The sequence below is a fragment of the Protopterus annectens genome, chromosome 8.part1 (genome assembly GCF_019279795.1).
Source record: "Protopterus annectens isolate FY-2018-M chromosome 8.part1, PAN1.0, whole genome shotgun sequence".
NCBI lineage: Eukaryota > Metazoa > Chordata > Ceratodontiformes > Protopteridae > Protopterus > Protopterus annectens.
Window position 1 is genome coordinate 373,650,707 of NC_056742.1, and position 27,242 is coordinate 373,677,948.

Consider the following 27,242-nt stretch of genomic DNA (forward strand, 5'->3'; position numbering starts at 1 on the left):
AGACTATAATCCCTAAATCACACATTACCAACATGTGAAAAGCGCGAAATTCAAAATCGCGAAAGTACTACATACATACAGCACACACACAAACATATACACAGCCTCCCCCCATAACCAAACAAACCACCCTACACTAAAGATAAGCAGGGGGGCTTTGCCCCCCTGCACCCCCCAATGTGGGGGGCTGTGCCCCCCTCACACCCTGACTTTAATATTCCAACTCCAAGATCGCACAGACATACACACGAGGCAAACTCACACCCACACATTATAGCCCCTCACACACACACACACACACACACACACACACACACACACACACACACACACACACACACACACACACTAAAGCCCCTCACAAACACACTTACACACACATAGTTACCTGAACCGCAACACCAGAAGCACTAACTCAAAATCCCTTACCATCGGGATTTTGAATTTCGCACTTCTGGTCTTTCAGTAATGTGCGGTTTCGGCTACATGGTCTCGAGCTTTTGAAATTCGAGATTTCAAAAGTTCGAGATTTAGTAGTGTTCCCATATATATATATATATATATATATATATATATATATATATATATATATATATATATATTTTTATTTATTTAACATTTGTTTACCAGGAAAGTCCAACTTAGAACAAAGCCAATTTTCAGTGGAGGCTTGGGAAGGGACACTCCAGATGCATGTTTTGCAACATGGGAGGAAACTGGAACACCCGGAAGAAACCCACATGACTGCAGGGAGGAAATGCAGGCTCCACACAGAAGGTACTCCATCTGAGAATCGAACCAGAGAAGCTCTTGCTGAGAGGTGACAATGCAACCGCTGCAGCACAGCCCCGTCATATATATATATATATATATATATATATATATATATATATATATATATACATACATATACATACATATATATATATATATATATATATATATATATATATATGGATCTTGTACTATTAATTGAAATATCACTCAACCAAAATCAAAACCGCCTAAATCACTTTAACAAAAGTGCTTTTCACCGAAAAAGCACTTTCGCTGAAGTGTGTAAAAAAAATATCAAATAAAATTAAAACAAAAAAACACATTACTTGGGTTTACGCAGGGGAGCAAGCCCCCCTGCACCCCCACACCCCCTACGTTTATATTCTCACTCCAAGATCGCACTACAGTATATTCCCTTATCCCCACTGTACTACGATCTCAACAATAGCCATTCCCCTACGATTTTCTCTGTTTTTAAGCATACATTTGCGAAAGTGCTTTATTGGTGAAAAGCACTTTCGCGAAAGTATGCTCGACCATTTCACTTTCGGTGAAACGGCCGTTCGAGAAACAGTAAGGGATCTACGTATATATATATATATATATATATATATATATATATATACATGCACACACATATAGCATAAATGTTTTTTTTTTTGCATGTGGAACACACTTTTGGGTCCTCCTACCGAGAGGTGCTTCTATGCTTCCTGAGTAGGATTAAACCAACTCCATACCCTGAAATGTGTTCGCTGATGTGGTCCACTTACTCCTATCCCTCACCTCAGCCAGTCCTCCCAGCTTACAAGCACACAACCATACTCACAGTTATGTCCTTTAGGCATCATTTGCATATACCCTGTTGGCCTCCACTACAAGAAGTTTATGTTATTACACTGTGATGACCCCAACTTAGCTAGGTCTTTCTGAGAGTTTTCATAGAATGTTTTGTCTGTGTGATCTTTTTCCCTTTGGATTGAATCACCCTAGCAAACAGACCCTGAAAATCAAATAAATTATATCTATTTGTAAGCCATAATGGTATACTCAAAAAGATTCAATTAATACAAAGCAAAAATCAAAAGTCTGCAGCATAATTTTGGATAAACTTTTTTATTTTTTTTTTCTTGGTGGAGAGAAGAGTTGTTCTTTAGAAACACTGGGCTTAATGGTTTTGTAACTATCTTTAACATAGTAAATCTCAGCTAGGTACAGCACATGACCAACAAAATAGGCAGCTATAGTACTGCGAATAGTTAAACACATATAGTTCAGATGCATGCAAACTGTAATGACAGCCAGCAAAGCTGAAAGGACAAGTTATCAAACCATCTGCCTGTAGTCTGACTTCCCAGATTTCTAGCACAGACTTGCATCAAAATCTGCCAAGAACTGCAGGTTTAATATTCATCTAAAATCAAGAGCAAATTAACATCAGCTCTGATTAATAATTAGCTTTAAACAACTCGCTTCCTTCAAACAGAATTATTCTGATAGCATCAAGCACATCCCCTGAATGTGATGCAGGTACAGCTGCAGAACATAGCCGTTTCTTGCACAGTGTTTGTATTTCCAGAATTCATGTGAAGCACAGATTATTATTTCATCAGTTTCATACTATCCTGCTACAGAAAATGCATTGATTTTATAACAAGCAATCTGTTTCAATATTCTTATTTACACCTAAAAAGACACAGTGAGACAGGAACATGTGCAGAACAAACTAAATCCAAATAGTATTTTCAAAATCTGTGGTATTACTCAAGTTACTTTCACAATACCTTTTATGCTAGCCATTATAATATTTATTATTTTTAAATCCCAAAAAGCACTCGGATAGCCATTTCCACCGCAAGCCACAATATTTATTCACATAGACACAGCACCAGCAACCACAATGACAATTTATTATTTTACGTAAACATTTCTAATAAGATTTTAATTATGAATGTCTTTTTAGATTTTTTAATATGTTTTTCATTTTGTTTTGTTTTGTTTTTACAGGGAAAACTGCTAGGTGTCTGTGGCAATGTTGGAAGTGGAAAGAGCTCTTTTATTTCAGCCATATTAGGACAGGTAAGTTGACTACAAGTTCTCTTACAATGCATACAACAGGCAACAAGTTAAGGATGAGTTTCAGATGGGTTATAGATCTGGTTTACTAGAGTTTAGTAATCCTCAGGTATTTGGATATTAAATTTCGTAGCCTTTGTAAAGACAATACTGAACTGTATCCCAGCATAAGAAACAGAGTGCATCATATGTGTAAACTGAATCAAAATTCTGTCTGAGCCATATTTTGCTTTAATATAAGTTGCTGGGATTAAACCTTTCTAAACCCAGATGTGTATTTAGGTAGGCGTCATGGTGGGTTGTTGCATTCCAGTGCATTAAGAGTGTGTAGGTATGTGGGCAGACTTTTCCATCTGGGAACACTACTGTCACACCTGAAGTGCATTTGATTGTGTGTGTGTGTGTGTGTGTGTGTGTGTGTGTGTGTGTGTGTGTGTGTGTGTGTGTGTGTGTGTGTGTGTGTGCGTGGCGTGTGTGTGTGTGTGTGTGTGTGTGTGTGTGTGTGTGTGTGTGTGTGTGTGTTTGTCTTGTGCTGTGTGTGTGTGTGTGTGTGTGTGTGTGTGTGTGTGTGTGTGTGTGTGTGTGTGCGCGCATTGCTGCATGTGTGTGTGTGTGTGTGTGTGTGTGTGTGTGTGTGTGTGTGTGTGTGTGTGTGTGTGTTTGTTTGTGTATACCAAAATTGTCTTCACTTCACTTTTTCATTCTACTCTTCCTTATGCAATTGGATGACTGGTTGCGGAAGTTTACTAATCCAGTCTACAGTTGTTTTTTGGGCTTGCGGGAGGCATATGACCACATGTCCTGGCCTGTGTTATGGGAGGATCTGCAGGCATATATGGTATTAGGATTCTCACAGCATGTTCTCTAGGGTCTGAACAAATTCAGTGAGAGTGCTGTCCACATTCTTGTTAGGGAGTTGAATTCATTCAGGCTAGGTGTCAGGTTTTGCAGGGGGGCATCATATTACCTCTCCTGTTTGTGATCTTAAGGACAAGATATCAGGACAAAGGGAATAGTGAGTGAGTGACAACTTTGTGAACCTAGAGGTGACACCTCTGTAGTTTGCAGCTCATGATAACATTTTGACATCATTTGAATTCAAGTAACAGAATATACTCAAGTGATTGACTGCTGAGTGCAAAATGTCTAGGATGGGAATCAACCAATACTGAAGTCTTAATTTGACACTCTTCCACCTGATGCAACAGCAAATGATGTTGCTTTGGGACACTTTGAGCTCTTCTACATTTTTCTCAGTGTTGATACCTCTTTGGACTGTATGAAGATAGATAAGATGGAGTGCTCAGACTATGTCCACCAGACTGGTATGACCCTAGCATTGAACACCATTCTACTTTCTCTGAGGATGATGCCGTAATATGAGCAGATGATAACTGACTTCAACAATTAGTTTTTGTGTCACTCAAAGGGGGTACAATGTTTACCAGCTTGGGAGGATATGGTTGATAGACTATGCTGCTTCACCAAGGATGATCTGCACCTGTTTATTTTAGGCTTTCGAATATTGGCTAAAATTTTGACCACCTCCATAATGCCTTTTTTCGGCAATGCTAACCTGATAAGCTTTCCAATATAGCACAGAAAGCCGAAGACAACATGAAGGCGTTACTGCTCAATGCCAGGATTCTAAACCAAAAACTCCACTCTCTCCAAGTCCTCCTTACCTTAAAGAATGTAGATGCCTGTAGTTAAAGAGACATGGTTTAAAGCCATGAAGAGCACCCCATCAGTTCAAAACTACAACATCTGCCATACATTTTGATCACCTACTGCACAGGAAAGGACAAAAGGTGGAGTTAGGTGTAACAGTATTTATTAAAAACAGTCACACCCCAAACCTGGTCAAGTAGCATGACCCCCTTGAATAACTCCATGTCCAGCTCACTATAAGCAAACTCCATACCATATCATTGAAATCTATAGATCACCCTCCATGGCCCAAGACACCCATACCACATACTTAGATTACTAGAGTGGTCGGCATTGAAATAAACACTATAGTCTTTTCCAGTTAGATTTCTCTAAACTTTTTGGGTTTATTATACCATGATGAGAATGGATCCCATTCCTAAGTCAAAGTATGATCAAAGTTCATGAAATTAGTATTTTTCAGTCTTTGATGTTAGTCAGAAGTGATCTTTACAGTACCCACAATGTGCCCAGAATTGATTTCTTCTGCAATGCATATGGAGTTAAAGTACTGGTAGCATATATATATATAAATATGACTATAAATTAATTTTTGTATGAAACCTATTGCTCCTACTACTATTGGAACTGTCTGGGACTCCTTCTTCCATAGTTCTCTTTCTGCCTGCAAATCCTGGTATTTTACATAGTATATAGTCCACTATCCTGGGACACCAATATCAACCTTTCATCTTTTGGTTTAAATTCACCTCTCCTTGAGCATTCCTGTGTCTGATGCTAATCTACATGAGGTTGTTCCAGGAGTTTTCTGTACTTGCAACAATATTTATGCCTTTTTCACATTTCTTGCCTTCTCATCTGATCCTTCTCCTTATGTTCTTTCTTTTGTTTTTTGGCACATTCATTTCTTGCCTGATTTTTGTCTACGTCTGGTATGATTTCCATTCCTGCTTGACATTGATATGCTTCTGCTAAATTAAGCCGGGAAGTAATTTTAGACTTGTTCTCCTTATGTTTTAAAACTTTCACTATATTTGGATCTAGTGAAATCATCAGATATGTATGCAGTCCTACAATTGCAGATCTATATATACATGTAATCAATTTCAAGGAAGTCCATACCCCTACCAGAACAAAGAATATATAATTTTGGTCCACACTGATTTTTATATATATCATTTGATAAGCATGAAACTTCTGCGGTGGTGCAGCGGTAGCGTTGTTGCCTCACAGCAAGAGGTTCTCCTGTTCGATTCTCGGCTGGAGTGTGGGGAGTGCCTTCTGTGTGGAGTCTGCATGTCCCCCCCCATGGTTGGGTGGGCATTCGAAAGACATGCGTAAATGGGCTTGCCTTCGTTGAAGGTTGAACGTTGAGCTGGCACCTGGGTGTTTGTGAAAATCTACTGCCAATCATTAGCGGACCGGAGTTACGCTGTGGCGACCCCTAACCGGGAAAAGCTGAAAGACAACAACAACAACATTTGATAAGCATGAAGCATTTCTCTTCTTTTTCTCTCCAACTGATCCAATATTTTGGGGGCCAGTTAAATACCCCAAAACTGTAAGAACAAGAAGAGCAAATTGGTTTATAACTTGAACTTTATTCCTAGATGTCAAGGTTATTTACAGTATACATTTTAATCTTGTAAAAATTTCTTACTGAGTTTTGTTCGCATTTGTTCATGTTTTATTGCTGATCCTTCATCATTCCCAAATATTTATGCACTCCCTCCTGCTCAAGTTCCTTTATATCACATTCCTGTCCCAGACTGATATTTTCTTGGTGCTGCAGCTCTCCTGCTTTAAATGTTCTTTTGCACATTTATCAAGATGAAATGACATTCTTATATCATCTGAGAAAGTTTTGACCACTTCCATTTGTGCTCTCAAGTCCTCATCTGATGAACTATGCAGATTTAAATCATCCACAAAAAGAAGGTGAGATGTATTTGCACTTTGTTTTCTAGGAGTCAAATTCTAATCATGACCTAATCTGTTAAGCAGACAACTTAATGGGTTAAGGGCAAGATGATGCAGCAATGGTGACAAAGAGTCACCCTGGAATATCCCCCTTTGAATTTTTATCCCTGGCATAATTTATCTTTTTCATGTCTTAGCTGCAAAGCGGTCTGACACTGTTTCATGATCACTGTAATATACAGTATAGGATGTGTCTTATACATGTGTAAGCACTCCTTTATCCATGAATGTAGGATGCTGTCAAATGCTTTTTTGTAATCTAGCCATATATCCATACCATACTTAGATTCTACCCCTTTTTCCAAGTTTCCATTATGACTTTATTTAATAACAAATAATCTTTTGTTCCATGTGACTTGCCTTTGTTACTCTTCTGTTCATTTGCCATGATTTCATTTTCTTCTAAATGATTGTAAACTCTGTCAGCATCAATTCCAGTATATAATTTACATAATGGGAAGGCAAGTTGTTGGTCTGTAGTATCTAGGATAGCTTGCAGGTTCTATCATTTTTGTATTAACCAGGTTGGTGTCAGTTCTGGATGCGTTCTTACTCAGGGATAAATCTTCATGTAAAGATGTTAATACTTTTAGCCAGAAATTAGGTGCTGCATCTAGTCCTGGGGTTTTCCATTTAGGAGCTTTTCCTAACTTTGTTTCAATTTTTCTGGCCATTACTGCACCCCATTTAATATCCAGTACATTTGAACTCCTTACTGTTTCTTTTACCTGTTATCTGCGGTGGTGCAACGGTAGCGTTGTTACCTCACAGCAAGAGGCTCTCCCGTTCGATTCTCAGCTGGAGTGCAGGGAGTGCCTTCTGTGTGGAGTCTGCATGTCCTCCCTGTGGTTGGGTGGGCATTTGAAAGACATGCGTAAAATGGGTGTGCCTTTGTTGAAGGTTGAATGTCAAGCTGGCATCTCGGCGTTCGTGAAAAAATCTACTGCTAATCATTAGCAGACCGGAGTTCTGCTGTGGCGACCCCTAACCAGGAAAAGCCGAAAGACCAACAACAACAATTGTTTCTTTCACTTCTTCTGTCCCTTCAGCATCTTTATTACGTTCCACAGGATGGTCATAGATATTTTCCCAAAATGTGTCTATTTCTTCTTCTTTTTTTTTTTTGTGGTGTTTCTATTCCTTTTGCTTTGTTTCCCAAATCTCTATAAAACTTATTTGGGTCATCAATGAATTGATAATGTTATACTTTTCTATTATATCTACATTCCCCCTTTGCAAACGTATTTTTTGGATTGTGAAATTTTCCATATCTGGATGCCTTTGCCTGTATTTCTCTTCAGATATATCTGGAACTGCTTTTCCTTTGTATTGATTAGTTTGGCTTTCTTCTTTGCATAAATATTGCACCATATCAGATCTCTCTTTCTTTCCCATGTCCATGTTTCTTTTTTATACTTTTCAAAAATCTTTAGGTTTTGTTCATTATATTTTCACACTTCCTCAGTCACTTTTTGTTTTGCAAATGGCTGAAGGTTTCTTGGTCTACATAATGTTTTTCATGAATCTGTTTTATTAATGAACACAGATATACATTTGAATCGTTTGACATGTTTTTGTGCAAGTATTTTTCTTTCCTCTAATTTCTTTCTCAGTCTGAATATCTTCTATCTGGAAATTCTTGGCTTCTTTCATAATGGTTTATAGGTTCATAGGTTGGTACTAGGCTATCTGCCCGAAGACATTTATAAGCCTAACCAGAATGTGTTGGCTTTAGCCACCTCCTTAGATTAGTTCCCTGTGCCTCTGTCCAGCAGAGCCACTGAAGTGATCCCCTCATTTCTTCTTTCTCCTCAATAGTCCACTCTGTCATCCTTGTGGCTCTTTTTGGCCTGTCCGTTTTTGTAATTTTTGTGGATGACTAATAGTCCACTCTGTCATTCTTGTGGCTCTTTTTGGCCTGTCCGTTTTTGTAATTTTTGTGGTTGACTAATAGTCCACTCTGTCATCCTTGTGGCTCTTTTTGGCCTGTCCATTTTTGTGGATGACTAATAGTCTACTCTGTCATTCTTGTGGCTCTTTTTGGCCTGTCCGTTTTTGTACTTTTGTGGATGACTACTTCCTTCTACAATTGGGGTGGGGGTCATCATCCCCCTGAGCCTGGCCTAACCCCATTGTAGGAATGTTTGCATGTCTTGAGGATTCTACACTGTCATTTTTTCCAGTCCTGGCACCAGTGTGCTTCCCAGGGTTTGGGCACTTTTTGTCCTGGGACTTGTACACCCAGCTGTCTTTTTTATTTTTAACCTACTTCTGTCCATGATATATGCTATATAAAACACAGTCTATATGTCAGTGTCGTCTTAGCGAGATTTTTTAAAAGGAGGGTTTACCTCATGAAGGTACTCGCCAAGGCTTGAGGATGAATTCAGTTCAGCAATACTACTCTTCTTTAATTGCTGATTTTATCATCTCTCCATCCGGACCCCAACTAATTTTCTCATCTCTCCATCCAGACTCCAGTGACCATCCTATGTTCCAGAGTGACTTCAAATATGTCAGTCTAAACTGGGAAAAATATTCAACACCAAATGCACTGGCCCAGAGATTCCTAGACTTTGTCAACACAAATGCTGTGAACCAGATAATCCATACACCCTACACAGGTAGCAACTTCCTTGATCTGATCCTCACAAACATGGGGAAACTTTACGCTCACCCGAGTGTTATGTTTTCACTTGTCAGATCAGATCATAAAGCTGTTTTCTTTGAAATCAAAGTAAAACCAGTCACCACATCCAAACCTAGTATGGTTGGAAAGTATTGCAAAGCAAACCATCTACTACTGAGTTACACCCTAGACAAATTTCAGGCCCCCACAAATCACATAAACATCATTGTCTATTAGGGAATGTTCATAAAAAAACTAGACCACCATGTAAATAACTCCATCTCCATCAAGGCAGATGTACCCATCCAAAATAAGCATAGGACTAACTCAAAAAATAAACTACCCTGGTAGAATCCCAATATTAACAAGTTATATTACAAAACAGAGAAAGAAACCCATGGCCAAGACAGGGAAGTGCAGTGCACAGAAACGCAAAAAAAAAAAAAAAAAAACATACTCATCAAACTAAATAATCAACTCAATAATCTTATCAAATATACCAAAGCCAGTTTTGAGGTAAATATACACTCACAGGCAAAGGAAAAACATAAAACCTTCTTCACCTATGATAGCAATCACAAAGATAACACACAACAGTGTGCTGAACTATGGAGTTGGAAAATGGATCAAACCTATTAGCTGATAAATTTAACTTCAATTTCACCCCTCTGCCCCCCAACAACACCTCTCAAGAGATACCAGTAAACAAGTCCTCAATGCTCTATCCAAATTTAAAAATACTGTATTTATGGGTCCTGATAATTACCCAGGTTGCCTGCTGAACAGCATAAAACATGCCCTATCTGTCCGTTTAGGATCCTTGCTCAGTCTTTGCCTCCAAACTAGCTTTGTGCCTAGTGAATGAAGGAATGCAATACTTAGCCCTCTTTACAAATACAGGCCATCTACTGACCCAGGAAATTTCAGACCTAGAAGTCAGACTAGCCTCATATTTAAGGCTATGGAAACAATTAATACATAGGAAATCCTCAGACACTGAATCCAACACAGTTTGGATTTCTCAAGGGCAGATCATGCCTGCTCAACCTGGTGGACTTCTTTGAGAAAGTAACCAAAGCTCAAAATGCTACTCATTGCCTGCGTTAACCTGGCTAAGGCATTCAACACTATGTCTCATGCAGATATTGTTGACAAACTCAAGAAACTAGAAGTAAATCCTTACATCACCAATTTGATAGTCACAGACAAGACACAGGAAATCAGGATAGGGGATTCTACCTCCACAAAGAGACTGGTCACCAGAAGGGTCCCTCAGGGCTCAATGCTGAAGCTGCTACTTCTTGGCATCTACTTTCAGAAGTCAAAGCTATCATTAAAAACATCTGGTTGACCATGTTTGCAGATGATTGAAAGCTTGGTATGACCACTGAGTCACCTAATGACACTAATATCCACCAAAAGGGCTTGTCACAAACTGATAATTGGTGCCAAAGCATAAAAGAATATTTATGAAAGTCATCCTCCCCTGAAAATTATCCCATAGTTGAAACAATCCTAAGAGTATACCCAGTGGTTAGGGACTTGTAAACATATGGAAACAGTGACCTGGTTTTTGACCACCATGTCTATTGTTGTAAGGAAATAATTATATATTGCACAACTCGCTATCAAGAGTATGGCATCTAGATCCACAGATGTCATTATCCCAATGTACTCAGCTCTCAGATCAATCATCTAGTACAATTCTCCTTTCAGTATGTACCTTATCAGCCATATACAACAACTGGAACACCAACAGAGGTTCCTTATAAAAGAATACAAGGTGTAAACCACATGGACTACACAAACCACCACAAAGCCTTATCCTCATAGTCTCCTACAGACCATGGAGAGATGGTCTATAGTCATTAAAAAATACCAAAAAATAGACATATTGTTAGCAATCTGCATTAGCTATAAAGTTCATAGAGAGATTGAAACAGATGTCCAGATACTTATATAAATTATAGGTTCATAGGCTGATACTAGGCTATCTGCCCTAGGGCATTTATAAGCCTAGACAGAGTATGTTTGGCTTTCACCACCCTTTTAGATTAGTTGACTGTGCCTCTGTATAGTAGGTCACAGAAGGTAGCCCTTTTAAGGTTTGTTTACTGTACCTCTGTCAAGCAGCAACACAGACCAGATCCCAGGGGTAAACTTACGATCTCCCATCCATTTGTCAAGATTTCTCTTGAAGAGGGTCAGTGAGGGGCTCTGCCTGACATGGATTGGGATTTTGTTCCAGAGTGACGGGAGCCTCTGGGATATGAATCTGCCCCTCCAGCATGTCCTATTTATTTCTGTGCTGAGGTTCAGGTCCCTGGAGCGTGTAGCTCTAAGGGATTTAGATTTCCTGAGGTGAAGCATGTCCATTAATTCTGGGTTTGACATGGCTTTATATGTCAAACACAGATTGCCTCTGAGTAGGCGGTACGCAACTGAGTAGAGCTGGAGTTTCTTTAGCTGAACTGCATAGGGCATCTGTTTGAGCCCCTTGATCCTCTCGGTGAGATACTTTTGGGGTCTTTCCAATTGCTCAAGGTGTCGGGTAAGGTACATCCCAAACGGGGCATTGTACTCAATTATGGGCCAGTTAAGTGATGAGTAGAGGGGCACAATGACCTCTCTTGATCTAGATGTGAACCCTTTCATGATAAGGTGGACTATATAGAAGATCTTTCTAACCACTTTGGCAACGTGATTGTCAAAGGAGAGATTGCTATCTACTTGGGTCCCTAATTACTTCTTCCGTACTTAATGGATTACCACCTATGTGATAATTTGTGTGCACTTTGTTTTTTCCAAAGGGGATGACTATGCACTTTTTGGCATTTAACTTTAGGCCATGGCTCTGGCACCAGTTATCCATCTCTGTGAGACCCTTTTGGAGGATGCTTGTGTCAGTCGGAGAGTCGATTATAGCACCGAGTTTGCAGTCATCTGCGAACTTGGTCAGCCATAGTCCACCCATGTTAGCCTGTACCTCGGAGAAATATATACCGAACAAGAGAGGTCCCAGGACTGAGCCTTGTGGGACACCACTTGTAACTGGTTTAGAGTCTGACATGGCACCTGCTATTCTGACCATGTGGGTTCTATCCCTGAGCCAGTTTGCAACCCATCTTGTGACATAGTGGTTGATATTTAAGCTGGTGAGCTTATTTATGATGCCCGAGTAGAGTATTGTGTCAAAGGCCTTTGCGAGGTCCAGGTAGGCTGTGTGGACTACCTTCCCTTCATCTATGGCTTTGGTAACTGTTTCAAAGTAGTCGACCAGGTTCAAGAGGCAAGATCTGCCTTTAACGAAGACGAATTGGGTAAGATCCAGTGTCTGGAGGTTCCCAATGTCTTTGTTTATGAGTTCCATGATGATACGTTCCATAGCTTTGCAGACCAGGCTAGTCAGGCTTATAGGGCAATAGTTTCCGGGGTCTGTTGTGGCACCACCTTTGTGGAGTGGGACCACTGTTGCTGTACGCCATTCCTTTGGAACATATCCTGTAGTAAGGCTGGGATTGAACAGTGACTTTATATGAGGGTTTAGTTCTTCTTGGAGCTCGTGTAAGATGCAGCCCGGGACACCGTCTGGTCCCATTGATGCTGTGTTTTTAGCTTTGGAGAGGGCAGCTCTCACCTGTGCATCTGTGATCTCAGGAAGGCTACACTCTGTTGGGATAGACATTTACTCTTTTGGGGGGGAAGGGGGGGGAGTTTGCACTGAACCTTTCTGCCAGTATTTTGGCAATGTCTGTGGGTTCAGTGAATTTTTTGTCATTTTGCACTAACTCAGAGCATATCTGGAAGTTGCCTCCCAGGTTTCTGACATAACTAAAGAAGGCCTTGTGATTATCTTTAGTGTCTTGTGCAATTTTTCTTTCAAAGCTGGCCTTAGAAGATTTTATGAGGGTTCGTAGTTTCTTGCTAGTACTGATCAGTGACGCCTTCCCTTTTTGGGATTTTGCTCTGTCATGTAGTAGCTTTCTCCTTCTGTTGTATAGCTTATTTATGGCAGGGGTCCACCAGACAGGTCTCCTGCCTTTGGAGGACTGAGTCTTGGTTTTATTTGGGATAGCATGCTCCATGCATTCCTGTAGGTGTCCATAGAATGCTTTTGTAAAGGATTCTGCATTTTGGACCGTATTGTCCACTGGCCCGGGGGCTTTGAAGGATTCCACCTCAGTTTTGAGAAGTGTGAAGTTTGCTTTTGAGAAGTTCTTCACCGTGGTTTCCTTGGATAGGGGTGGGGACAGAATATGGATGTCCAGTGAGATTTGTTTATGGTCTGATCTTACCAATGAGGGGTATACCTCTGGTGTGGAACATAGAGACCCCATGTTGGTGATGACCAGATCCAGTATGTTTTCCCCTCTTGTGGGAGTGGTGACCAGTTGTTCCATAGCATTTGAGTTTATAAATTCTAGGAACCGTTGGGCGAGGGTGTTTGGGCTTGAGTAGTTTTCCCAATCGATGTTTGGGTAGTTGAAGTCACTAACATATAGCTATTCAGATGATCATTGCTTCCATAACTAATGCACTAGGTGATGTCAGAAGTCTTGTCCTTTCAGCAGTTCCAAATATAGTTTTGGTTTCATGGTAGCTTACTTTCTAGACAGCCAGTAACAGACTTTAAAGAAGTCATATCACTGTTTTTGAATTTCAGCTATGCAGGGAAAGGTTGGAATGAAAACAGTGTGATCTGTGTATTAGGTGGCAGAAGTTTGTACTTTATTAACAAAAGATGCATGAATATTGTCAACAAAGATGGGCACAGGACTGAATTTTAAGATATCATTCATCTGTAAATGTCAACACACAAGACAGTGTTCTAGATTGGTTTGATCTGCAGTTTTCTTAGCAAGATATTCTCTGAGCTAAGCTCATAACACTGGTCAAGAATCACATGTATTACAACCATAGCCCTTGATTTGCAATGTCAGATGTTTTCCAGGTCAAGAAATAATGTCCCCAGTAAGTTGTACCCTGACTTTGCTGCATAAAATGTCATTGATGGCAGACAAAGCAATTGTAGTATTGTTTTGACCTGCCCTAAAATAATGCACCTTCTACACTTTAACTAATCTGGTCCATTTTTTTATTCATAACAGAAGTTTATCATCATGAGCAGTCGTAGTAAAGAGTAACACATCCTTCATTGCAAGCAAAAATAAAATAATCCAAATAGCAGTGACAAGTCTTAGCTTAAGAGAGTTTACACAGTCACAGTATGAACCACACAACCAAGCTTAATAGCATAGACTTTTTCATGGAAGGGTAGTGATATATGTAATGTACATACCATACCACACTTTTCAGCCATTTAACCTGGACCAAAACACCAAAGGCGGAGGTGTGTCCATATTCATTAAGGATATCCACACCTCCAGGCTAGATGCCCAGCATAATGCATCTGAGGTTATCCAAGTGCAGCTAACTCTGGGCAAAACTGCAATCCAAATTGTAGCTTGCTACAGATCCCCCACCATGCCCCAGGATTCCCACTCCTCTTTTCTTGATGTACTGGAAAATATTAGGGTTCAACCAAACACCCTAATAATGGGTGACTTCAACTACTCCACCATTAACTGGGAAAACTACTCATGTACCAACTCCTTAGCTCAACGCTTTCTGGAATTCATAAACTCCAATGCCTTGGATCAACTTATCCACACCCCCACTAGGGCAACAATTTCCTAGACCTAGCCATTACCAACATGAGTCACCGGTGTTCCACACCTGATGTCAATTCCTCGTTGGTCCGATCTGACCATAAGCTAATCACCCATGATATCCACATCCCGCCCCCACCCCTCATTAAGGAAACCACAGTAAAAAAATGTCTCCAAAGCCAACTTCATGCTTCTTAAGACAGAAGTGGTGAACTTCATGACACCCATGCAGATGAACAATACAGTTACAACTGCTGAATCCTACACAAATGCACTCTATATGCACTTACACGAGTGCATGGATAGTGCTATCCCAAACAGAACCAAGACACTATTCTCCAAAAAAAAGGAAGCCAATCTGGTGGTCCTCTGCCATAAACAAACTGTACAACAGAAGGAAGAAACTGTTGCAAAAGAGAGTTAAATCCCATGAGTGGAGGAGCTCCCGGGTCAACCTCAGTAAGAAGCTGAGATCCCTTATAAGATCCTCCAAAGCTAGCTACGAAAACAAAATCACCACTAATTCCAAGGACAACCACAAAGCATTCTATAGCTATGTCAAGAATCTCTATGGCAACACCCAGATCTGCTCTGAGTTACAGCACAAAGGCAAAAAAATTACAGAACCAACTGATATTGCCAACATCCTGGCAGATAGGTTCAGTGCTATCTTTACCCCCTCACCCCCTAAAGGGCCCATATCTATACAGGAAGAATGCAGAGTCCCTGTAATCACAACTATGCAGGTAAAAGCTGCACTCTCTAAAGCCAAAACCACAGCATCCATGGGACCGGACAACATCCAGGCTGCGTTTTACATGTACTTCAGAACGAACTGGCTCCCCACTTAAGCACCATGTTCAATAATAGCCTCACATCAGGCTTTGTGCCCACTGAATGGCGCACAGCAAAAGTTATCCCATTCCACAAAGGGGGAGCCACCACTGATCCCAGGAACTATCGACCTATTAGCCTGATGAGACTGGTCTGCAAGGCCATGGAACGTATCATCATGGAACTCATAAATAAAGACATTGGTAACCTTCAAACTCTGGATCCCACCCAGTTCGGGTTTGTGAAAGGCAGATCATGCCTCCTGAACCTGATCAACTTCTTTGAGGCAGTCACCAAAGCCGTAGATGAGGGTAAGGTGGTTCACACAGCCTATCTTGACCTCGTCAAGGCTTTCGACACCATCCCCCATTCTGGAATTATAGCTAAACTCACTAAACTAGGTATAAATCCCTACATCACAAGATGGGTTGCCAACTGGCTCACTGACAGAACCCACACTGTAAAAGTTGTAGACTCCAAATCTGACCTCAAAGCAGTGACAAATGGAGTACCACAGGATTCCGTCCTGGGACCTCTCCTGTTTGGTATCTACTTCTCTGAAGTACAGGCTAACACAGAAGGCGTCTGGCTAATGAAGTTCGCAGATGACTGCAAACTAGGATCCATAGTCAAGTCCCAAAATGATGTGGACATCCTACAGAAGGACCTTGCTGAGACAAATGCCTGGTGTCAGAGCCATAGCCTCAAGCTCAATGCCAAAAAGTGCAGTGTTATCCCCTTTGGTAAAAACTCTTTACCCATGAACTACCACATAGGCAGCAATCTACTTAACACCGAATGCGTGATAAGAGACCTTGGGACCCAGGTGGACAGTAGTCTCTCCTTTGATTGTCACATCGCCACAGTAGTCAGGAAGTCCTTCTATGTGGCACACCTCATCATAAAAGTGTTTTCATCCAGGAAAAAAAGATGTAATTGTTCCCCTCTACTCGACACTCATTAGACCCATTATAGAGTACAACGCCCCTTTTGGAATGTACCTCACAAGACATCTGCAGCAGCTGGAAAGGCCACAGAAGTGCCTCACAAAGAGGATTACTGGCCTCAAACAAATGCCCTACACTGACCGCCTCACAAAACTCCAGCTTTACTCCATAGTATATCGCCTACTCCAAGGTAATCTCTGCCTAACATATAAAGCTATGTCAAACCCAGAGCTGTTGGACATGCTACACCTAAAGAAATCCCAATCCCTCCAAGCTACATGCTCTAGGGACCTAAACCTTGTCACCACAATAAACAGGACATGCTGTAGGGATAGATTCCTGTCCCAGAGACTTCCCATACTCTGGAACAGGCTGCCCATCTATGTCAAGCAAAGTTCTTCATTAGCACTCTTCAAGAAAAATCTTGATGAGTGGATGGGAAATAGGAAATACACCCCGGGGATCACTTCTGTGTCTCTGCTAGACAGTGGCACAGGAAAATAACTTTTTTGGGTGGCGTAAGCCAGTGAACCTTGTTGGTTAGGCTTACATAAGCTCTTGGGCCGATAGCCTAGTACCTACCTATGAACCTATGAACCTATAAGTCAGTTAAATTCTGTGGGCAGGATCTCACTCCAAACAGGAACAGAATAATAATTTTACTTTACGATAGTTTACGGAGTAGGAAATTATAACTTATTTTATGTACAGTAATGCATGTTCTTTTTGCTTCTGTGTTGTGTGAAGTCAAATTGACTCCTTAAAATTAATAAAAATTATAAAGACAAAAAATACTTTTCATGGGGATTGTGCCAATAGTTTAAAAAGATGTGCCATTATGTGATTTGGGAGGCAAAAGTTAAAAATAACTGTTTAATGTGGCTTGCAGTTAGTTGCTCAACACAAGGCTACTTATATTACATTTGCATAATTACCTGAGCTGACAGTTGCTTCTGGCTTCTCTCCATGTGCTCTCCTCTCTAGCCATACCTCTCAACTGTCCAAATTTTTGCAGACTGTCCAGATTTTTTGGTCATATTTTTGGTCTGTTCCTCATAAAATTTGTGGTTTTCTGGCAAATCACTGAGATTATCTGAGGATTGAAGTCACTAAATAATGATATACATTTGAGTTTCAGACTTCATATCCTTCACAAAATGTATGTTAAAACAAACCCTGCCACTCTAGCAACTTTCTAAGTTTAAAAAATTAAAGACGGCAGGAATAAAACAAAAAGCGTTTAATGAACACCACATTAAACAGTAAGTGCTTTCATCAACAAATGACTTCTTCAGACTGAATAATGTGCAAAGCATAGTTTGCAACTTAAGTAATACAAACACCAATCACATCTTGAACATTAACCATGTGAACAAAACCAATTACATAAATGCTTCCCCCATTTTCTTTTTAAATAGGCTACAAAATCATCCCTGTTATTCAGGCCTGGCAGAAAGCAGGCAATTAACCTTACCTGCCAGAGATACTCTCACCAGCCTAACTCCTCTTTATTTATTTATTTATTTATTTAAATTTGTTGACCGGGAGTGTCCGACTGGACGTAGGTCCATTTTCAGCGGAGGCCCAGGGAGAAAAGCTCCACATTCAACATCAAAACTTTTTTCATAATTTACTATTCCCGCTAATACAAAAAATTTAAAATGTACCAAACAACCACTGGTTTTATAATGCTTGGCTAAGGCATCTTTGACATCACCTGTCTCAACTGCATGTTTGTGCTCATAAATATGTTTGTATAATTCCATACTGGTATGTCTGACATAAAAAGAAGGGCAAGATTGACACATCACTAAATATACAGCAAATCTACTTTTACATGTAAAATAAACTTTGAATTTAAATTGAAAACCATTGATATTAACATCCTCCACCCCAGTCAACAAATAATCAAATAACTTACAATTAGAACACTTAAACATATCTATTTTGTTCATATTGTTAACAGAAATAGGCTTATTAAGTTTTGCTTGAAAGTAATTTTTAAAAAGTTTGCCTCTTTTGTAAATAAACTGAGGTTCGTTATCCACTTTATCTTTTAATTCAGCACAGCTTTGTATTATTTTCCAATTGTTTCTAATAATTCTTTTGATGGAATTAATATCTGCATTATTATTAATCTGCATAGAAATTTTATAATCTTTTTTATCATTTACAAATTTAACTGGCATTTCTTTCTGCTGTCTCATTTCATTCACCACTGAAACGGAAATTTTATAATCTTTTTTATCATTTACAAATTTAACTGGCATTTCTTTCTGCTGTCTCATTTCATTCACCACTGAAACGGAATTACTTACAACCTTTTCTGGGTAGCCACTATACACAAATTTATCACAAAGGGCTTTATTTTCATTATAAAAATCTTTATCTCTCTCAGTTGACCTATTTATACACATCAACTGACCCTTGACAATATTATCCTTCACCCTTTTACAGTGCATACTGCTGTAATGTAAATATGAATTATTCTGAATATCTTTCGTTTATATTTTTGTAAATAATCTACTTTCACCTTTAATTACTGTAACATCTAAGAATCTAATATTTTTATATTAAATTCTACTGTAAACTGTAAATAAGAATTAATACCATTTAAGTAATCAATAAATTCGTTCAAACTGTTTACGTCACCCGTCCTCACAAAAAAGACATTGTCAATAAAACATTTAAAAAAATATGATTTTCTCAGAAAATATGCTACGTAAAATATTGACTCTTTCCCAACCTTGCATAACTGTTTAATCTGGCTTGTAGTTAGTTGCTTAACACAAGATTACTTGTATTACATTTGCATAATTACCTGAGCTGACAGTTGCTTCTGGCTTCTCTCTATGTGCTCTCCTCTCTAGCGATACCTCTCAACTGTCCAACATAGCAACCCCCATCGCCACACCATTAATTTGATGATACACACAATTGTCAAACTCAAAATAATTATAACTCAATATCAAATCTAAAACTTCCATTAATAGCTCAACCATATTTTTTGAAAACACCTTAGAATTAAACAATTCAAATCTTACCATATCCAATCCTTCTTTATTGGGTATCACTGTGTATAAGGATTGTATATCCAAAGTGACCATTAAATCATCCTGTGAAACTTCCAAAAGTTCAACTTTATTTTTAAAATCAAATGTATCCTTAAGATATATTTCACCAAGCTCTACCACTCTTTGCAGATGCCTTCCAGCATAAATAGCTAGGGCTTTTGCCATACTTTTAACACTTGAAACAATCAGCCTGAGCAGTGGATCATCTAAATTTTTGTATAATTTAGTTAAACCAATTACACGGCTGAGCTTTAGATTATCTATTCTCAAATATTTTCTTACAGTTTCAGTGATTCTATTAGTATAAAACCACTTTTCAATTATAGAGCCAATAAACAAAAAAGATTTTTAACCTCCATAAAAGATGCCTTCTTGTAAAATCTTGTATCAGACAACATACTGCACATTTTAGTATCATATCATATCTATTTATTGAAACTAAGGCCCCCTCCCTTATCAGCCTTAGTAACTAAAATATCTGAATTGTTCAATAAACTTTTAAATATCACATTTTCATGAACAGTCAAGTTATAGTATCTGTAATTAGGTTGCTTGTCAAATATTTCTAACAATTGCAGTCCAGTAGTCATCAAAAACACGTCCAATTCTTTCTTTAAAGGGGCATTAAAAATACTCGATTTGTTGAAGTTACTCATAGTATATGCAGTATCGTTGAATATTAACTTAAAATTCAATTTTCTTATATAATCTCTTAAAGAATTGATAGTATCACATTTTTCAGCTCTTCTACTGGTAACAAAATTCCATCCCTTACTCAACACTAAACAGGCTTCATCAGTTAAGACATATGAAGAGAGATTGACAATTTTAAAACAACAATCAACAGTACCTAAAATCTCCAGCATTGCTTTCTTCCTTTTCTCCAATTCCTCTGGTGGTAGTTGTAGTTGTTCCATGTCTGTAATCCATAGCAGCTATTTCTGCTCAAGTCCTTGTAGCTTGCCCTCCTTGCTGATACACATGTACAGGTTGCTGCACTGTGCCCTTCTGAAAATTTGTATTCACGCCATTATTAACCACATTATTATTAACATGGTTAACTTAATTTACGTTAGAATTAGAATTACTGTTGCTATAATCATTTTTCGCAGTTAAATGCTCAGAACGCCACACTACATTATCTTCACTCACACTCATGTCCACTTCCTTGTTTTCAACTCTAATCTCATTGGTTGCAGCTGTTTTCTACTTTGTTCCTGATATAAGATAAGCCACTCCCCTCTCATACTTGTCACAGTCCCGTACATGTTTTTTTGTTTTTCTTTTTTAAGGACTTTGTTATAATTCTGTCTTATATAAGGCAGAATTTAGCTTCAAAGTTGTCATTAGAAATAATATCCTTCAGATGGAAGAAAGCACTCTGAATTTTCGTGCTAAGATCTTCTATTCTGTGATGGTTGTATGCTGTTAGCATTTCAACATACTGTAAGCCAACCTTCTGATTTAAATCAATCCACATCTTTATGAAGTCACTGTCCATATCATCTGTAGTTGGCATTACAGTTATTCTTCGTCCCTTGGGAACTTTTTGATTACATAAACAGTTTTCAAAATACATATTGTCACATTGAAGCCTTTTAAGCTTTAATAAATCTCTTTCAAGGCTGTTGAACTGTTCAGTGCAATTAGGAGCATTACTGCCTGAAGTCAACCCTCTTTCATTTGAAAAAGGAAACACCAGAGGTACTAGGCAACCAGCTAAAACATCATCCTTTCTGCTGACTGCACTATTACTTGTAGTCGCATTCAGGACACTCATATTGCCATTTTTGCTCACATTTGCTTCCTGACTTCCTGCTTTCTAAGTTTGTAAGAGCAATGATTAAAATATGTCCCTATTTTTGGGCATTTGTCCCCCCGTTTTGTCAGACTTTGTCCAGATTTCCTGCACTAAGAGGTTGAGAGGCATGTCTAGAGCCCTTAAGTGACTAGGTTTAAAGAACAAAAAAAAAAAAAAAATGTTCAAAGATGACTGCTATTTGGGGGTCTTTTTATGAGATTCAAAGAAATCCTCACTGCTCATGCTAATTATCTAACCTAACGAGGGTTGGACAATTAGTGCAACACTGAGAAAATGTGATTCAGAAACAGGTATGGCTGCATTGAGAAAGACGTCAGTATCAGCTCACTACCACATCTCTGAATTGAACACTGCCCTGTCTGACATTACCATACTAGTGCTCTCCCCAGCAGCACATGCGTCATGTTAGCAAAGATCCAACCCTGCACAACACACACACACACACACACACACACACACACACACACACACACACACACACACACACACACACACACACACACACACACACACACACTCACACACACACACACACTCACACACACATATATTATGTATGTGTGTGTATATTTGTATGTATGTATATATTACATAATCGGAGTCATTATATCACTATTTGTAGTGTTTGAACAAATGACAGTTTGAGTACCTGACAGGACCCTGATAATAGCTTCACAGTCATGCATACATTTGTCTGTATCTATGTAAACTTCAGCTCACTACCAGTAACATGAAATTTGTAACTTGAAAGGAGTACCTTTAACAAATTAACAAAAATAGCATGTTCCATATTTTTGCCAAATAAAGGTGTTTCTAATTTCTGAAATTCACAATTCTGCTCTAACGGCTTACTATTATAGCAATATCTTTCAAAAGCAATAGTTTATGATTTTCACAATATCCTGCATTTTCTGTTATTCTAGATGCGTCTACATCATGGAACTGTAGCTACAGAAGGAACAATTGCCTACGTCTCTCAGCAAGCCTGGATTTTTCATGGAGATGTTAGAGAAAATATACTCTTTGGGAAGGACTACAATGAAAGAAGGTAGAAATGCTCACATTCTTGAACAAGTATCTGAGCTAATATTATAACCAAGTAGAGTTGTCAAATGAACTGCAAAATGTAATTCTTAGTTGGAGTTTAATATTTCTCTTCCACTGGTTCTTGTTGTTCCTTCGCGTGTATCTGAAAGGATTATCTATCAATTATATTGCCTTTCTGAGCCATAAAAACAGTTCCTTCATGTCTGTGCTAATGTATTTGCCTTGATAGTCAGATTCTACTGGTAAATGCTAAACTCTGGTTCTTCAGAAGAAGACAGAATGTTGTAGAAAAAAAATGATTATTTACTGTATTCTTTGGAAAACCCCAGCTCATTGCCTTTATTAATATAACACGTACTCCATTTCGTTTTGGGTCTATATTACTAGAACGAATGCTTAAATGTTTGAATCTGTAAAGGCTGACCTTTACAGATCGAACACTTAAATGTTCGAAATAGTAAAAAAGTATAGAAAAAAAACAAACAAACATGTAGAAAGGGTTTAGGCAGGGGGGCAAGCCCCCCTGCACCCCCCACATGGGGGACTGTGCCCCACACCCCTCCCACTACTTAAATATACCAACTCCGAGATCACACTTAAGTGAACTACAGTGCAGAAATGGCAAATTAACCATTCCCTACACTGTAGCGCGATCTTGGAGTTGGTATATTAAAGTTGGGGGGGTGGGGGGGTGCAAGGGAGCTTGCCACCCCGTCTTAAACCCTTTAGTTTTTTTTTCTATTGTGTATTTTTTTTTTTAATTTTTGTAAAATTTCGATCACTTAACTGTTCGATCGAACATTTAAGAGGTCAAGCATTTAATATAGACCCGTTTGTTTCTTTGCTTGTGTGTTTGTGTATTTATTTATTTATTTATTTATTTATTTCAATCAGTTTTATAACCAGGTAAGTGGGCTGATCACCAAACCATTTTCAGCTATGACCTAGGCCCTTTGGGGCAAAATAACATAAATTTATAGTAGTAACAGTGATGTAAATTTCATTACATGTATAAAGTATAGAGCAACTTTAATGTGATCTACAGTACATGCAAGATTACAATATTAAGATATTGTTACACATTCAGTCACCATAATAATATAAAAAATAATTGCACCACTTGATTGTATCCAAGTTAAGGTAAGCAAATAAAATTAAATGTGGCAACTACTATGGCTTTCTAACCATTGTCCTGCAAACATGTATAGTTGTCTAGATCTGTTAGGTGTTCTTCAAATTCAAATAACCATTGTGTTTACCTTTTGGGCTTTGTTCTTCTAATTCCATACATTTAAACTGTATGATGTGTTAAGACTATTAAATCTTCCAAGACATATGTTTAACTTTTACAACTTCCCTTAAAGCAGCAGCACTCATTTTCTTCATAGTTTACAACAGTCATCTCAAATATATAGTCAGTCTAACAGCATTATTCATAACCGAATCAGATATTTTCTGCCATATTTTAAGTTGAAGAGTAATATTGCCCATTTCAGATTTTTAGATTTCCCTTGATGTGCTTCTTGTGCACATTTGACCATTAGATTTTTTGTGTTATTTCACTGTATTCCTTAAAGATGTTCTTTTATTCTGATTGTTGTTCTATTGTTTCTCTGCATATGTATTCCAGCAATGGTAATTCTGGTTTCTGCCTTGCTGCAGAGTTTCTACAGAATGATAACTGCTGTATTAGTGGAGTAGCTTGAATAAAAGTTATCAGCCTACTACTCATCACCCCTGTACTGTTTTGGGGTGTTCTAAACGTTTCTGCTCAAGAATCCATAGATAAACTGTCTCCAACCTATAAAATAACATATAACGTGGCTAAAGAGTGGGGTACAACCCACCCTCTGCAGCATCAACCATTTGCCACCTACAGTCAGCTGTAACTATCCACAAACTTGGCTAAATGTGCCTTGTATGTGCTAACATTCTCTACTGCCCTTCTCTCGGTATGGTACGTAGGTCCTCTAACAGTTTTTTGATGGAAAATGCATGCAGAGTAGATGACAGTATGGTCAGAGACGTCAGGTAAGCTATTCTGCTAAAGTGCAATTTTGCTCCAGTTTGACATCAGCAGTTCACTTACCTGTACATCTCTAGTATTAATACCTGTGGCCGCCTATAAAACGTTTTTGTTTGCCAACCTTTGCTACAATAACATCACTCAAATGTATAGTCCATTAGTGTCATAGCAAGATCATTTGTTTATTCAATACATCTGGTACTAAATGTGTAAGCAGGATAGTTGGAAAGAGCTTGTGGTTAACATTTTTTCTGATGTTACTCTACATTCCTTGCATAAACAATTTTCTCTCTCTGTCTTCTTGCCTGTGCCAGCCACTATATCCTTGGTTTGGTATCCACACAGTATTGTAATAACCACTTCATGAACATTTACAATTGGTTGAAATGTGCCTTGCATGGATGAGATTAGTTTGTTTAGTGTTTAAACTTGTGCTTTGAGGTAGATTGACTTTGATATGGATTATATTAAGTTGAGAGATGCAGAAATGAAAGCCCCTACATGGAGGTGTGGGGGTTTGCCCACAGACAGAAAAAGGTTGGGTGCCAGTAGCTATGTTGACGCCATTACTTCTGATTGGCAAAGTTCATGATAAAAGTACTTTTGAGTTTCTATTTTTTTTTGCCTTCATTGTATTATTTTATATTTGATTTGCTATGTGAAGTGTAGCCTGCATAGCTCTCAACCTTTTAGGACAAAAAAAATCTGTACAAAGGCAAAAATAATGGGGGGGGGGGCTCAAAAATGGGGACAAATATTAAATACTGCTCTTATAAGCTTAGGAAGTTGCTATAATAAAAGGTCTTGTGTTGCCATGCATTTTCTGAAGGATATGAAGTCTGAAACTCAAATGACTGTCATTATTTAGTGAATTCAGTCCTCACTGATTTGCCACAAAAATGTAGAAAATCACAAATTTTGACCAAATGATTAGAAATATGATGCAGAAATCTGTGCAGTGGAGAGGTATGGCAATCTGTTTGTGCCTATGTTGACTACAGGCAGAATTACTAAAAATATTTTCAAATTCAGTAAGTTTTAACTTTGTTGTGCTATGCCACAGGGTGGCACTCTGACTTTGTGCGTTATAGATAATGTAGCTTAATCTCTGCAGCACAAAACAATAACAAATAAAGGAGTTCATAATTAGTTTCAAGGAATGTGATGTAGGAGACCATTGAGAAACCTGTCCCAGTTTCACAATTGTCCCAGAGCACTGTGTGGTTAAATGACTTGCTCAGAGTCGCACAGTAGGTATTTGAAATTCAAACTCTGGACTGGAGGGAGTAGCTTGTAGTAGCTCATAGCCTTAATCCTCTATACTAACTCCCTTACTAAATGATGCTATGCAGTCCATTAGTGCAATGGAGAATGCCAGTTACCATGCTGACTGTTACAATAAGATGTATGTGTGATTCAGAATACTGAGCATTGTAATGTATTGATAATGGTGTATATGGTGTACTTTGTGGTTGTCTGGCCCCATATTGAAAGCAGACTGTCTTCTGAAGGGCTGCTGTTTCCTGCTTTTACTTGTTATGAACTTTACTCTTGGGAGGTGTTTCATGTCTTAGTGTGACCTCACTGCTTATCCCTCTATCTCACTTCTCAGCTACTGCAGGAAATAGAAAACTTCCATCAAGTTGTACTATACTGTATGAGGTATATAATACCACAAAAACTCCATTAGATGCAGAACACGTTAGTGATTAGGGAAAGTAGCTCTTTCAGGAATCATTCTAGTACTCAGTGCTGAAACAGATTTTTTTTAACTTGGTGAGGAATCCTGGGTGGGAGGGAACTTCCTGGATAATGAGAATATCTAGATTAGTGGTCAGCAGGGGGGGGGGGGGGGGGGTAGTAGAAGGAAATCCTTGACAATTACAATTTCTATATTTATTTTATAAGAGAGATATAGGAGAAGCCATGGCAAACAAGGGCATCTTTTGGACTTTTTTGCCCTTTTTGCCTACTAACCTTGAAGTCTTCTCTTAGTCACACTAGCGCAAGTCATTTCCCAGAACCAGTGTTAGAGCTAATTGAGAGGGGCCATAATTTAGGCAGTCATCGTGGGTGTTTTTATTTTTCTGGTTACAAACCTAGCCCCGTTTTGCATGCTCAGTAACATGCCCAGAGTTTGCTCTGCAATGAGAGTCAGTGAGAGCATGTGACCCTCTTCTACCAGTGGCATTACCCCATAAAACAGGCATGCCCCCTCAAGGCTAGTATTGTCATGGTCTCTGGTCACTATGGAGGAGTCATCCATGAAATGTGCAATGATCACAGAAATGTTCACTGATCACAAATGAACAACTTCGGTTTCATTCTGGGTATGCATACCCAAACTCTCATCCCAGGGGGAGGTGAGACCTAACAAAGCTACCCAAACTCTCATCCCAGGGGAGGTGTGACCTAACAAAGCTACCCAAACTCTCATCCCAGGGGAGGTGAGACCTAACAAAGCTACCCAAACTCTCATCCCAGGGGAGGTGTGACCTAACAAAGCTACCCAAACTCTCATCCCAGGGGAGGTGTGACCTAACAAAGCTACATCACTGCTTTTCCCTCATGCCAGCTTCAAGACACAGCCAAGCCACTAGTCAAACCTGGGTTACCTCATCGTAATCAAGGCTTTATCCTGCTATGCCAGTGGAACTCACTAACAAAACATTACTAATCAGCCGGGGTGT

The 27,242-nt window shown here is 39.0% G+C and overlaps 1 protein-coding gene across 1 annotated transcript in view; it reads left to right on the plus strand.

Moving 5' to 3' along the window:
• The window catches only part of ABCC12 (ATP binding cassette subfamily C member 12), a 1,155,696-nt gene that overhangs the window by 682,635 nt on the left and 445,819 nt on the right, over positions 1 to 27,242 (plus strand). The window contains exons 12-13 of the mRNA XM_044081948.1: positions 2,785 to 2,856; positions 22,403 to 22,527. Of these exons, the coding sequence (XP_043937883.1) occupies positions 2,785 to 2,856; positions 22,403 to 22,527 (197 nt within the window). The remainder of the gene's footprint in view (positions 1 to 2,784; positions 2,857 to 22,402; positions 22,528 to 27,242) is intronic.